This window comes from Bombus terrestris, chromosome 14 (assembly GCF_910591885.1).
Source record: "Bombus terrestris chromosome 14, iyBomTerr1.2, whole genome shotgun sequence".
In the NCBI taxonomy this organism is placed as follows: Eukaryota; Metazoa; Arthropoda; class Insecta; order Hymenoptera; family Apidae; genus Bombus; species Bombus terrestris.
This window is the reverse complement of record NC_063282.1, coordinates 11516414-11531902: the sequence shown is the minus strand read 5'-3', so window position 1 is coordinate 11531902 and position 15489 is coordinate 11516414. Positions and strand designations below refer to the sequence as shown.

The window sequence follows — 15489 nt, the reverse complement described above, 5'->3', positions numbered from 1 at the left end:
TTGACAAATAATCAAAAAAAGGCTAAATCTTAGGACGGTAAGAGGCTTGATCGTAGTAAGGAGGATTTTATAAATTATTAAATGATTTTATGAATAGGAAATGGTAATATATGTTTGGGTCACAGGACGTAACATATTGAAAATGTAATATTGAATATTGAAACTATCATGAAGATTTTCATAAAGTAGTTTTGACACAATTAACGCGTTATTTTATCAACAGAAAATTATCCAACTATTCTTTCTTATAGAATTAAATTCAGTAAATATTTCATAAAATAAATTTGCGACTTATATCAAAATATTAAATAATAGTTCCGAAAAACAAAACTCGAAATAAATAGAACCTATATGTTTAAATAATAAATGTAATAATAAATAGAAGTATATTTTTGCTTCTATCAGAATTTTATTTACAAGCAGTATTTTCGAAATACATACTAGTATTAGGATTTAATAAACATTTGACAATAGCGTCTAATTAAGACGTATTCGGAAACGTTTAATAGGACGAGATGCTAATGAACAAGTTTATCAATAGATTATATTGGTGGTCGTATTTGAAAGTTATACGTACGCGTCTAAAACATAAATATTACGATGAGACATTGTCAGAAGTTTGTGAACATTTATTTTAAAACTATCGAACACATCTAACTCTTGTAAAGCTACACATGACTAGTTCTAAATGAACAATATTTTTAAGATGTATTTCGTTAAGCAGCAGCAGTTGATTGTATCAAACAAATCAATATCTCTTTTTTCATTTATTTGATACAAAAGATCAAATTATTGAGTCGAACGAATAATGAGAAATAAGTATTTATAAAATAACTCGATAGATGACAAACGTGTTATCATGAATTACAATAAATTAAATTCACAGAATCTGTTGTATTTTATTAATATTCTTTCGTCACAAATGAATTCTTGATACTTTAAAAAAAAATTCAAAATTCTACGAATAACTAGTATTCACAAAATTTAACGAAACTAACTAGTTCGCATAAGTTTAAAAATTATTAGATACGGCTAATACCTACACAATTCGTTAAACGATCCGACTCACATATTTTCAGCTTCATATAGTAATAATACTGAAAAATATCGGTTGATAAAATTTACGAATCATTAATACCTTGTCTTATGTTGCGTTATATTATATCGCGTTATATTAACTAGATAAGAATTATTTTGTAGTTGTTATACTTTTTTCAAATCTTAAATCTTCTTCGAGTATCTTTTGCCATTTCTGTGCTTATGTTTCCTTAGAAACATATTTTTTAGGGAATTCGTATATGCGATTGATAATTATTCTACATCGTCTAATGGTAGTCTAAGTGCCCGTAGAATATTTGAAAAAACATGTCTAAGAAAGTTTGAACATTCGGGCATCTCATTGAGGTTATTTTTTTGCGTTAACGAGCTTATTTTGATTTGGTGCGAGCGGTGCTCTTCTTTTCACGTGTTTCTCAGTGACCTTGTCCTTTGATACCGAAACTCCGTTGCAAGCTAAGCTGCTGCCCTTCCTTTTTCTTAAAGATTCCGTAGGAAGGTATTCAGCTGGTTTCAATAGCTGCCGAAAATTGTACGGTCCATTGATATCTTCTGGATCGTAATCTACCTTAAAGATTTCTTGTCGCTTCTGAACGACGACAGTCGGTTTGAGAATTTGTCTGAGATCAGCTGGGATCCCAAACGTATCCTTACCCAGATCTTTTCTCGCAGCTAATCGACCATTGATGGCGTTCTGACAATTAACCAATCGGTTGATTCCCTTTTTGCTGTCTACGTTAGGTGATCGATGTTTACTTAAGTTGTCATTTTCTTTCGTAGGCTGTATCTCCTTTACACGACCATTTATATTATTTTTAAGGCCATTGTTTAATTTCGAAGGTTTGATCAAATCATCTCCCACGACCATTTTATTTATGAACAGACCATTTTCACAACCACTAATGATATTTCGGTATCCGTTACTGCAAGGTGGGTATCCACTGACTTTGACCAAATTGTTTGCCGATGAATGTTCATTAACCGAGTTTGAATGGTTATTGATTGTAGTTTCGTGTCCGCTCGCGAGGCCGTGATAATTATTTAGAGGAACGTGCCCGTTAACAAATGCCGATCGTCCCATTGGAAAATTAGAACCTCCCTTAAACAGGTTCTGATGAGCATTTGCAACATGATATCCATTGACGATACACTGCTGACCACTGATAGATTGTTGACGGTCATTTACACCGTTGTATCTGTCGATGTATTTGAATCGTAGGCCATTTGAATGGTTGATATTCGAAGAGTCGACTGTAGGTTGTTTACAGCGCGGATATCTTTCAGGGAACCGCAAGTCTTTGCCAGCCGCATGATTAGTCCTTGTACTGTAAACAAAAGAATCGCTTTAAATCGAAGATCGCCTAAAATATTGATCTTTCGTTATCGATTTCAAAACTACCGATTTGTAAATGAAACTCAAAGAATGAAGATAAATAATGATCTACGGTATCGGAATATGTACTTCAGAAATAGTATAGACATCTTTTAATTCGAATGATAAAAATTTTATGGAAATGTCGGATAAAGTATTTATTTTTTAAATATTTCTTCGATCGTACATGTTTTATTTTTTTGTACAGCTTTTTACGATCTCTCTTATATTTTAATTAGAATGTATGCATCAGAAAATAAGTTTTTGTTTTTATAAATTACATAATTTAAAGTAACTAAAGTATGTTAGTCAAAAGTGTATTAAATGAAGAAAAAGATACATTATCTGTGAGGTCTGATATACTTCGAATCGCATGGAATCTGTACATATATATATATAGCAAAAAATTCGAATAACTTCGAACGTGATTCGAAGCTTAAAGCTGTTGATAATCTTGATAAGTCTGGAGTCTTAAGTCTTGAGTTTTGGTATATCCTGGTCTTTTTAGCGTGTTTTAGCGTGTTTGATAGCGTGATGAGTATTCAGTATCTTACCACTTTTTGATTACTTTGGTTCAAAGTTCATTGACATAAAATATTATAAAAAATTCAGGAATATTGAGTTATCATCATTTATTTGTTACTCGTTTCTATAGTTTGTAGCTTGCGGTACATATTACGAGTGTTGATATAGAAATTTCTCAAATTTGGGAGAAAATTTATGAAAATGATAGGTTTATTGTTTATATATATATTAATTGTTTAATAACAAAATCGTATTTAAAGTTAATGTAATATTATGTAATCCACAATGTAATATACTATATATGGTATAAAGTAATAATTATATTTAAAGTTAAATAAGTTTATAATTATAAATAATAATATTTATTTAATATTAAAATTGTATTCAAAGTGGCATGTTTTAATGTTTTGTTTGCTATAGATCATAATTCTTGCCTTCGAAAAATCTCTATCGCGTGGCATTAATGTGGCAAAACAAGACAAAATTTACTAATTAGCAAAAGCAATTTTGTCTTGTTTTGCCACATTAATGCCACGCGAAAGAAATTTTTCGAAGGCAGGAATTATGATCTATTTGGGATATTTGGATATTTTATTTTTCCAATGTTGTAATGGATCTGAGATGTAACTGTATTGGCCGTGATAATTGTAGTAGAGAGTTGCTGGCTGTAGATGTCGTTGCTGGGGTACTGCTATTATTCTTCTAATTTAGATACGTGGAAGAAAAATCGAACCACAGGAGCGCGGGATTCGAACCCGGGTCCCGAAATGTTTGTAACCTAAGGCGCAAACCACTTTTTTTTTTTTTTTTTAACTTTGTTTATTGATTCCAGGATTTTTACATATTTGTTTTTACATGGTTTTTTTCCAGAATAAACGCTGAATTCTAATTGTAGGGTGGTACAGGCAAAAGTACCGATACGCGACGGTACGACGTAGCCATGCATTATTACATTTTTTTTTTTTTTTTTTACGCCTATTATTGTAAGTTAAATTTAAGCCGCTGTTGCGCTGAGCTTATGTGCGATGTTTTAATTTATGTCCTGAAAGCCTGGACGCAAAAACAGGACAGTTAGCTAGCCTATTAGGGGGGGATGGGAGGGGATGGACTGAGAGGGGAGGGGAAGGCGCAAACCACTGCGCTGCCGTTACTCGTTAGTAGTTAGTGTCGAGTGACGGTATTTGTCATCGAGTGCCGCCACAGATCTGAATATCTATTAACACAACTTTCCGTTATAGAATCTTCACTAATTAAATTTTATCATATTACTTCGTTGTCACAAGACAACGATTTCGAGTTCAAGACAACGAGTTCATAGTGATGTATTATTAAGATGTAGGTGGAATATTATTAAGGATTATCAGTGTTTATCTCAAACGAGGTACTTTCAATATCAGCTACATCTGAAATCTGATCTGACTAATGTCTTTGCTCCATCCACCCCTCCCCTCCCCTCCCAGTCTACCCTCTCCCATCCCTTCCCAAATAGGCTAACGAACTGTCCTGTTTTTGCGACCAGGCTTTCAGGACATAAATTAAAATATCGCACATAAGCACAGCGCAACAGCGGCTTAAATTTAAGTTACAATAATAATCTTAAAAAAAAAAAAAGAAAAAAAATGTAATAATGCATGGCTATGTCGTACCGTCGCGTATCGGTACTTTTGCCTGAAACATCCTACAACCAGAATTCAGCGTTTATTCTGGAAAAAAATCATGTAAAAAAAAAGAAAAAAATATGTAAAAAACCTGGAAATAATAAACAAAGATTAAAAAAAATGTATGTGTCTTTGCTCCTTCAGCAGTTTCACTAAACATAAATTCCTCTTGAGATATTTGTTGTTTTAATTTTATGACTGAAAGATTCTAACCATTCAATTTAAGACAAGTGTGTAATTGCTTCATGGCTATAATAACTTTAGAAATCGAGATATCGGATCCAGTATTGAATTCTATGATGAAAGAAAGAAATGGTTGTAACATAAGCAAAGTTTTAGCTAATGTATTTCGCTCATTTCTAGTTAGTAAATCGAAGGAAATGGGGGAAAGAAGATAGTGTTGATGTCATTGCTTGTATTTATTATAATAATCCATTAAATATTTCGTATCTTAAATTCCAACGTGTCTCGATTTTTAAAATTAATTTATATTTTGGTATGTTCGATAAATTTTGCATTTGGAATACTTGTCTTTTGCTAAGCAACTAGATTTAAGAGAAGGTTGTATTTTTGATGGATAGTTATTAAATTGGGAATGGATCGGAATGACTTTTTTTACAACTAAATAAAGTATATGCAGAATATTAAACGGTAAATATGCATGATTCGGTAAATATACGTGATTCTGAACAATTTTTTCCTATACGTATGATCGGCAGTCTCGCTTAGTTCCCAAGATATTCGCAAAAATCTGTCGATACCACTACAGTGAATTCTGTTTGTGGTTGTGCGCCTGCAGTAGCGTACGCGTCAGTGTTGGTTGCCGCTTATCTTCTATTTATAAATGAGAGTCGGACGAGTTTAAAGACCCCGTGATAACTACATATGCGAGGTTGCAAGAATTGTCTCCTGTAACTTAGAACTCAATTAAAGGTGAATATCAATGTATTGGGTTTGAGTTAGACTTTTCAATCTAGTCGCTGCGAGGCAACGCCGGATTGAAAAGTCTAATTCAAACACGATACATTGATTGTATTCACTTTTAATCGAGCTAAATTATAACAGATGCTTCTTGCAGCCTCGTGTATGTAATTGTGTACGAGACCTTTAAGCTCGGCCGATCTTCGTTTATAAACAGAAGATAAGCGGTCAGCGGTCGGCAACCAAACTGACACATACACTGTCACAGTGACGCGCAACTAAAAGCAGAATTCAATGTCTATTGCCGGCAATAAACTTACAATATATTTCAAAATTATCGAAATCGGAGATGAGTTAACTTTACTGAAGTTTTATCTCAGTTGTAGTTTTCGATATATTCATGTAATATTCTTGCTGAACTTTTTACTTAAATGTGACCTCACGTTTCTCTTTCTAAATACAAGTAAATAAGAATCCTAGCATAGCTACTAGAGAGCATTATTTTAGTAAATGACAAACTTTCTTTCTTTGATACTTTGATTTTAGATTTGGGTGAAAAAATCCATAAAAAACATTCCAAACAAACAACATCCAAACAAACATAAACAACGGTATGTAACCGTTACATACATTTTTATGGTAAACTATTCTTTATACTAATTAGAAATATTTCGAGCTATATTATTTTATCCTGAATCATTTTTTGATCAATTAGAAAGTCTATTAGTCCCATTAATATTAGTGAACATAAGGAAAGTCTGTCATTTACCGAAGCACATGCTTTCAAATAGATAAGCTAAGTTTTTTTTTATTTCCATGTGTTTAAAAATTGAAGTCCGAGGGGTAGTATAAACCCATCGCAGCACGAACGTATAATATAAATATAATCATATCCGTACATAAACTTACATTAAACTAAAAGTTTTAAGAATATTTATTTATATGAATATCTCGAAAACTAAAGCCGAGCGGCAGTTATATGAATAAACAACGAATAAGTCGCTACATATGAATAAGTGAAACTGATCATAACATGATCAGTGCCTAATGACATATTTGGAGTTCATTGAAATCGGCGAGGCGTGTTCCGTTCGATATACGTAATTACGAAGCATTATTATTATTATTTATAATTATTAACTTATTCACCTTAAAATATAATTGCTACTTTATACCATATATTATATTATATTATCTTTTGTATTATATACGATACTATATCAATTTCATCAATACGATTTTGTTATCTAATAGCTAATAACTAATGTATATGCAATAAACTTATTTCTGTCATAATTTTTGTTCTAAATTTGAAAAACTTTTCCTAGTTCGTTATATGTTTTTCCTCGCATTCGCCAGGTTTGTATCAGTATTCGTAATCTGTATTGCAAGCTATAGAAACGAGTAACATAAATAAATGTATTTATGATAACTCACATTTTCTGGAATTTCTTTAATATTTTATATCAATGATACTATTTGAATCAAAATAATAAAAAAGCAGTAAGACATGAATACTCATCACTGCAGTCTCATGTAACACGTTGGTCGATCATGCACATTTGTTATCCGCGTCTACATTACTATTATACATAACTGCAATATACAGTGGGTGGGTTCAATATATGTTGTTGAAATTTTCATTACTGTTTTCTTCGTAATTTCGACCAATTGCAACTTTTTTACAATTTTTTGCGCGTCATTTAGTAAACTAATCCTTCTAACTCCTCAAAAGAGATCAAGTCGTCTGACCCAATTTTCAAACAGTTATTCCGTTTTAAAGTGTGTAGAATACTTTCTACGTTCAGTATACGTTGAGTCACATCACGTTATCAAACCCTATCGCGGGCCCTAAGATTTTCAAGACATCGAAAACGATCAAGACTTTCAAGATTTCCAAGACGATCAATTATTTATCAAGGGTTTCAAGACTTTTAAGCTTCGTATCCTGTTCGAACTGATTCAAAGTGTCTCAGATCCCATCACTAGATACGTGTGTAAGATAAGTTGGTTTTCTCTGATATTTACATAAAATCTACCCTAAAACGATTTCTAAATGAAATTAAATCTCTGAAACAGGTATGATACATACTACGGATGGCATAAGTTTATAGTTTTACCTGGAAGTTTGCCATGATACCTCTGGCAAGGTACAGAAACACAACGAAAGATTAGTAAAACTCGATTGCTATCGTACAATGATTAATTCAACGATACTGCCTATTTACAAGAACAATGTATTGTGAGTTTGACAAGTAAAGGAACGAACGTAATGATAACTGTCTGTTTGAGGGGAAGTGTTTCCATTTTAGATGGAAAACTTAAGTTTAGACAAGAAGACAATAAACGTCTAATTGAGAAAGTTTGACTTTACCCCACTCTGCCCGAGTTCTCTTGTTGCTGATCCTCGCTCGGATTTCTCAAAGCTTTGTGCCATATATCCGAAAGTTGTTGTTCCGAAGCTATCGCAAAGTCTCCCTGAGCTTCCAAACGTTCTCTCCTCTCGGTATTCACTTCCAGAATCTGCCCAATTCGACTCCTGAGATTAGAAATAAAGCAATAATTTTCATGCGCAACATGCGTTCCTGCTTTCTACGTCACTGTTTTACATAGGTATAGTACAAAGTTCTTTGATAGTAGGATCCGCTAAAATCTTGCTAAAGTTCGAAACTGTTTGTTCGCTTTGTAGATGTGTTGGCAAGGGACACATTTTCAGTGTAACTAACAATAAGATTCATGGTACAAGGATAATACAAATAGCCCGTTTATTTTGAATATTTTAGTGAATTTATGGCTCAAGTGCTTTAAGAGGATATTCTGTATTCTAGGATAGAATAGGATTTTCGATAAAAGATTATGGGATCTTCAGTGACGATGTTAATGTAGATCTCTACTGCCTAGTACTATGATATTCGAAAAAAGGTCGAAGAAGATTTACAAATATCTACAGGTGTAGTGCGAGGTAGATAATAATTTGATAAAATCTTCCTGGTATCTACGAATGTACCTCGTCAATGGGTGAAGGTCATTTTCTAGCTGTATCAACGGTAAGTCCCAGCCAACTTCTTCTTCTTCGAAGTCCGAACCACTTCCGATGCGAGTGCCAAAAGCATTGGAAAATTGAGCATTCGAATTTCTCATTCGCTCGAAGAAAATGAGAATGAATAATCGATCGCGTCAATGCATTATGTCTATTTACCTGCTCATCTCATCCTTCAAGTCACGGTAGTACTTGATCGTTTCTTCTCCATCCACTTGATTGCCACTTCGATATTGCATGATCGGCTGCACCATGTTGAATCCTTCGGGTCGAACATAATCCGGTGGCGGTTCTTCTATCTCGTTTAATCGGACTCCTGGCTTATTGTGACGTAGATTCTTGTGCACTTCTTGATTTTTCATATGAACCTTCGACACCGTTGGAATAAATGAAACATTATGCGTAAGTGGAATCAAAGTTTTTATCTAAAATTTCGTTTACTCACGTTTTGAGAAAATTGTATAAGATCAGCTTGCCTTAATTTATGATGTACCAGATCTTTTGTCGGAGGTTTCCTTTTTTTCACTTTTTCCTTTTTATACCACCGTTGGACTATAAACGCTGCTTCTTCGTTCTTTAAACCTTCGCGCAGTAACGCTTTATGTGCCTCAAATTTATCATCGTAGTTGTTCAAGATCTTCTTGAAACGTTCTTCCAGTTCAGGTCCAAAGCGTTTGCGAATTGTGTATCCTCTGAAATCTAACGACAAAAAGAATTTGTTACATTAATTTCTATGAAATTCAACGTAAATTTATGCTTTTATCAGGATTAATCTTACGACTTTGTATGATAGCTGCAGCATCATCTTCCTTCAACTCTTCTTTCGTAGTTTCATCCTCCTCGTCTTCTTCTGTCTGCTTCTCAATCTCCACCTTCTCTTTCTGTTCCTCTGTGAAACATATTAAATCGATTCGTTTTATATTCTTTTCAATGTATAATGTATGTTGTGAATTTTATTCCCCGAGAGAAATCTCAAAAAAACAAAAAAACAAAACAAAAAAAAAGCAAAGAAGGAAACTCATATACCCTGCATTTTTTGTAGAACAGTTGCTTCTTCCTCTTCTTGTTTCTTCCTCATTTCCTCTAAGAAGTGCTTCCGCGATAACCAGCCACGAATATGACGTTGTAGTGTCACAACAGACACGGCGAATTGCCATTTCTGCTTCTTAAATCTGATTCTAGCGAGCCATCGACGAACACATGATTGAACCATAATGATTTTCTTCAGCTGTTCCTCGTACATCTTCGAAAGGAACTCGACATGATAGTATTTCAAAAAAACTTTTGTTCTGCCCAATGCCCATCCGTCCATTTTCAAACGGATCAGAAAGAGACGGCAATTGTCGCGATTCGCTACCACACGTTCGTCGTATCCAAATGCTAAGAAACAATATCTGAAACATACATAATTTTTTAATCAAAAATATTTAAAACAGCCCGTTTAATTTTTAATATTTAATAAAGATTGATCTATGAACTTTGATTGGATCAATATTTCGAAATTGATAGGAGTACCTTTTTAGAAATTCGTTGAACGATATTCTATGCGAAAATCCATTTTGTCTGATTCTTATTGTCTCCAAGACCCCGGTATATCTCAATTGTTTCACGACTTTCTCTTTATCGAAGAATCGTGGGCTCTTAGAGTCGTTCGGTTTTATGCATCGTACGAACTGTGGCGACCCAGATACCATCTTTTGGAGTAAATCCATAAGGGAGTAACGGAAGTAAGTTGCTACGGTTTGTTGAGCTCTGGATTGTGACGCCAATCCCCGACTGGAGTACCGTTCCTAATGCAATTTACAAACAAATTTTCATTTAAACCAAATTTCCAGCAATTTTCAATCTGTAAGATCATCGCTGCGACGGCGTTGTTTTCGAGTTGTCAGCGTTGTCAAGCCTGTATAGTTTAATCGAGTAGCTAAACCTAGATACCTTTGTATTCTGATTCGACTGTGACAATTTTTTTGAATCAGTCTCGTGAACAGCCGAATACAAGTTGCCAGTTTTCGTGATCGGACATTGGAACAAGAAACGGACCATATCGTACTGAGATTGCCTGATCAGCTGGATTACTTCAGGAGGTAAGAAATTCCTGTTCTTTTCTAGGAAACCTTCTGCTTGGTAAACTACGCGACCCGCAAAATGATGGACTGCAAAACAAACTGCGTCCGATTTTGGCCTTACGTAGAACTTAGACTTGATATTGTTGTGAAATTTCTCTGTAATATATGTACAATAATTATGGAATGCATTACTTTTACCGAAAAACAAAAAATTGGAGATTCGTACCGATTAGGGATTTATTAGTGGCTCTGGGAAATCGACTTTCTTCGTCTAATAAAGCCAAAAGTCCCATAGGTTTGCTGAGTAACATATCTAAAACGGGTCTGTTGTCAGAGAACTCGACCAAATCTACCGGTATTCCTTCCGCCATATATTCTTGTTGTTCCCAGGTGAAAATATGCTGATTGAAGTAATATTGTATCTGTTCGTTGGCGATGTTGATGCAGAGTTGCTCGAAGGAGTTCCTCGGGAAATTTTCGAAACCAAATATATCCAGCAGACCGATCGCCAGCGGTTCGTAGTTCGGTGAACGATTGAAACATAGTAAACAGTTGATTTGATTGACCATCCAGTCAAACAATCGACCATACAATCCTTTTGCCATCGCGTCTCTAGCCGCACACGCTTCGGCTACCGTATTGTTACGCGTAATTGTTTCTCCCCTGGTCATAACGGAATTTGATGTCAATGCTTCCAAAAGATCATTTTCTTCCACACCAAGTAATTGCGAAACTGAAATGTGTTTCGAAGTTTATAAATTTCATAAATTCTTCTTCGAAAGAGTACTTCTTCGCGAGAGAAAAAAGTAAGAAGAAAAGGAACGAAAACGAAAGAAACGATAATTTAGAAGAGATAAATTTATTGGTAATATTACCTCTGTGTAAAGGTGTTATATCAATCACGCGGCTTTTGTTATCGGTATTATCCTCGCTGGCTACTTCACCAAACTCGATATCACCGAGATGAAGTATCGCAGCCAGAATACGATATACTATGTCCACTTCGCTATCTTGAAATCCCAGTAATTTAAAACCGACTTTTAGTTGTTGAAATTTATCGATATGCGTTTGAGATGTTTGACTCTGATCTGTCAAATATCGATGATGCTTCCGAAGGTTCGAATCCAGATAGAATTCTGAAAGACGATTGTCTGCCTCCAGACCATCGTACATGTAGTAAAATATATGGAAATTGCGTTCACCTCTGTGTGAATCAACGAGATCAGAATGTTCAAATTATTACATAGCTTCAACGTACAATGTACATATCGATAAATACATGATATACAGAAACTTACTCAGCTTGAGCTACAACGCGAGATTGCTCTAACAAATATACGTATATTCTGGCACCAGTGACTTTACCACCTTTAGTCATGGTTAAGTCAAGATATTTGCCAAATCTCGATGAATTTGCGTTAATCCCAGTAGTCGCATTACCGAAAGCTTCCATTATCGGATTTATCTGAAGAATTCTTTCTTCCAAATTACGATTAGGAGCTTTGCTGAGGTAAACCAATTGTTTCAGCAGCAAATTCGCACTTTCCGTTTTTCCTGCTCCTGACTCCCCGCTAATTACAATTGCTTGATTTTGTCGTTGATGTAGCAATGCTTGATACGCAGCATCGGCGACAGCGAAAATGTGAGGTGGATTGTCCGATCTTGCCTGGCCTTTGTATCTTTTTTGTTCCTGCATAAATAACTTGAAACTTAAGAAATTTCGATAAATAGAGTTTGATGATACTTACGATGCCTGTATACAGTCCCAAATTTGTGAAAGGGTTAACAGCTACAAGTATATCTCCGATATAAGTATATATCTGAGTTTGTTCATATCTGTGTTGTAACTGATCGACGATTGCATCCTCCGATAACATGTCCAAAGCAGCCAGGTCGTCCATGTACATTTTTTCTGGCCTAGCTTTCCGATCGGTCTTCAATTTGCCGTGTTTGGTCGTTACTTCGGGCTGTCTATGAACTTTTCCATCAGCTCTTTGACGTCGGATCTCCTCTTGTAGTTCGTTTCTAATCTTTTCCGCGTTCGACTCGATATTCATCAATAAAGGATGCTCTTTTAGTTCGCTGGCAAAGGGCCTGTGCTCGAGATCTTTCACCAAACATTCCGTGATGAAGTCGACCAACTCTGGAGAATGGATATCTGGATTTTTGAGGGACGGTGGTGGATTTCTGGGGATTTGAAAGAGTGCCCTCATAGGGTGCAGTTCAGATAGGGGTGGATCGCCCTCTGCTAGTTCGATTGCTGTGATTCCAACTGACCAAACATCGCATCGAGAATCGTAAGAAGAATCAAGTTGTTGTTCGCAAGCTATCACCTATTCGTAATTTGTAAGATTTCACATTGATTAATGTCGTATTTTGATAAGACGATTGAAATTTTTGATAATCGAAAGATGACTTAACGTCGAAGAAAGAATTTTGGAATTTACCTCAGGTGCCATCCAGTACGGTGTGCCAACCGAGGTATTTTTTCTGGCGAGGGTAGCAACGAGATGCGAAGACACGCCAAAATCAACCAGTTTAACGTGTGCATCTTCGGTAAGCAAAATATTGTGTCCCTTAACGTCACGGTGCATGCAATGATTGCTATGTAAATAAATTAGTGCCTCCACCGTTTCTGCGAGGATGTAACCTATTTGGTCGTCCGTTAGGCGCCTTCCTTTTTTTTTCAGGCCTTGAACGAGATCGGTCACCGACCCTCCGGTGCATAACTACAATCGGAACGTTTTATAATAACTCATGTGAATTTTTTTTTTGGAAATTTCAAAGCGGTATCAAACAACGTTTAATTAGGTAACGATATTGATGTATTCGATTGTATATTCGTTACGTTTTCCTGTTTACATTATAAGACGAAAATTAGTGCAACGATACCTCCATGACGAACCATAATTGATCCTCTTCTTGAGCAGGTTTAGCTCTTTTTAAGAACAAGCCATGAAAGAGAGGAATATTAGGATGATGGCTTAAGTCTCTCAGCACCAGATACTCTTCTTCGATTTCCTCGATATTGTCGGCGACGTTCTCCAAAATTTTAATTGCAACTTTATTGCCAGATTCGTTGCAATACGCGCTGTAAACCTCTCCATAGGTTCCTTCTCCGATTAATTCTTCCAAGACGAAGCGATCTCCAGGATCTGGTATCACGTCAAAATTTACGTGCTGACTCAGACCGTGGTACGCCATATTGGTCCCTCCACCGGTCATTTCTGAAACAGGGAATTATATTTCTACATTTTATTTGTACAAGTAAAATTAGTTAATTTGTAAATTAAATTACATTAATTAGTAATATTAAGTTAATAGATTAGTAATATTAAGTTAGTTAATAAATTAAATTAAAAAATTAGTTAATTTTACCATCTTATTATTAATAATACACATTGATAATAATGCATAAAAATTATATTAATATCTTTATTACGTTAATGCCTTCAATTATTATTACGAATATAAATTTCAATTCTATCGGGATGTAATGAGTATGGTACACTCAAATCGTGTATGAATATATGAATGATAAATCGTGAATGAAGTTAATAACATAACGTGCTGCATTTATCGGTAGTTTTATACGAGATGATTCCTTGTTCGAGTCTTAGAAAGTTGCGGTGAACCACGAAGAGAAATGTTGTCACTGCTATACCGTGTAAGTATAGGGCAATAAAAACATTTCTTGGAACTAAATCTTTCCATAGAAGAGATAGATAAAATGTTATTGAAAATAAGTCACATTTTATCTTGTAATACTACAAAAGAGCAAATAGATGAAACAAGATAAAGTGTGATCATCGAAGAAGTAAATTTATTTAGTATTAATAATATTGAAAGATTGATTTTTACCGAAATCATTTTAGAAATCAAATGAATATGTAGTCTTGTCAAAATAGATATATTACAATGAAGATTTATATATATCAGCGTAGTTAATTATATAACATATTCTCTTATGGTAATCGAATTTACGCATTGCCAACTAGTTACATGAATGAAACAGATAGAAAAATTCCAGTTGTTTCGAAACATACGCGAGTTTGAATTCACAATTAAATTAATATAAATTTCTTTGGTTAAGGCATCTATAACAATAGATAATAATCGACGATTATGCAGCTCTATTGTTTTATAGACTAATAAAATTTCACTGAGTTCAAAGTATAGAACACTTTCTCTCCCTTGTCGAATTTACCAACAATTGTTCCACTGCACTTTCTATATTGTTCGCCAAAATTTTTCCTTGACGTGAATTCTTACTGACCAATTATATCACCCATTTTGGTAATCGTTGTTTACGCTGGATATTTTAAAATTCTGAATGCCTTATTTAAGGCCCTAAATAATTAAATGATGCGCCAGTGATTATCAATAGACACTGTTAACTTGACCAGGTGTGAAATACGACTGGGTTGTTCGTCTTCTAACCAGATACCTGTTAACTCCTTAATAGGATCAGGCTCGGTAGGACCGGCGCACTTGTGCTCACTCTCAGAAATAGGTCTCGTAAGAAGACCACGCCACGTGCTCCTCTGTCATTTTGATTTCTGATGTTAATTCCATAATGGTTTGAACATGCTTACGTATATGCATTATGAATCTGATATGCACCGTGCATGGTTTTTATATAAGTAGATAAATAGATATTTTAGTCTTGTTTCACGTAACCACCAATACGTAACAAAAAAGGTACTAATAGGAAAACTGTTATTTTTTCACCGATATCATTTGTTTCGATCAGAATAAATTCATATACCTGATTGTCGGATTTCGTCTATTTTCATTTTCGAAATTATGTTAAACAACATCGTTACGTAATTTTATTTTTCTTGTATCGCT

General features: G+C 34.6%; 1 protein-coding gene across 5 annotated transcripts; it reads right to left on the bottom strand.

Moving 5' to 3' along the window:
- Positions 1–389: 389 nt before the first annotated feature.
- On the bottom strand, positions 390–15072 carry LOC100647133 (myosin-IIIa). Of its 5 annotated transcripts, XM_048412117.1 has the most exons (17): positions 14915–15072; positions 13531–13865; positions 13086–13367; positions 12387–12971; positions 11937–12328; positions 11514–11842; positions 10865–11371; positions 10508–10794; positions 10088–10362; positions 9599–9966; positions 9351–9461; positions 9018–9271; positions 8732–8940; positions 8540–8620; positions 7907–8071; positions 7653–7674; positions 2279–2381 (listed from the first exon to the last, which is right to left on the bottom strand). In XM_048412117.1, exons 1-17 carry the CDS (start codon positions 14928–14930, stop codon positions 2370–2372), a joined length of 4230 nt encoding a protein of 1409 aa, XP_048268074.1. In that variant the 5' UTR covers positions 14931–15072; the 3' UTR covers positions 2279–2369. The 5 variants fall into 5 exon arrangements, with proteins under 5 accessions (XP_012167743.3, XP_048268072.1, XP_048268073.1 ...); XM_012312353.3 differs by lacking the exon at positions 7653–7674 and having other exon boundaries at positions 390–2381; XM_048412115.1 differs by lacking the exon at positions 7653–7674 and having other exon boundaries at positions 390–2381; positions 9354–9461.
- Between the last annotated feature and the right edge of the window lie 417 nt (positions 15073–15489).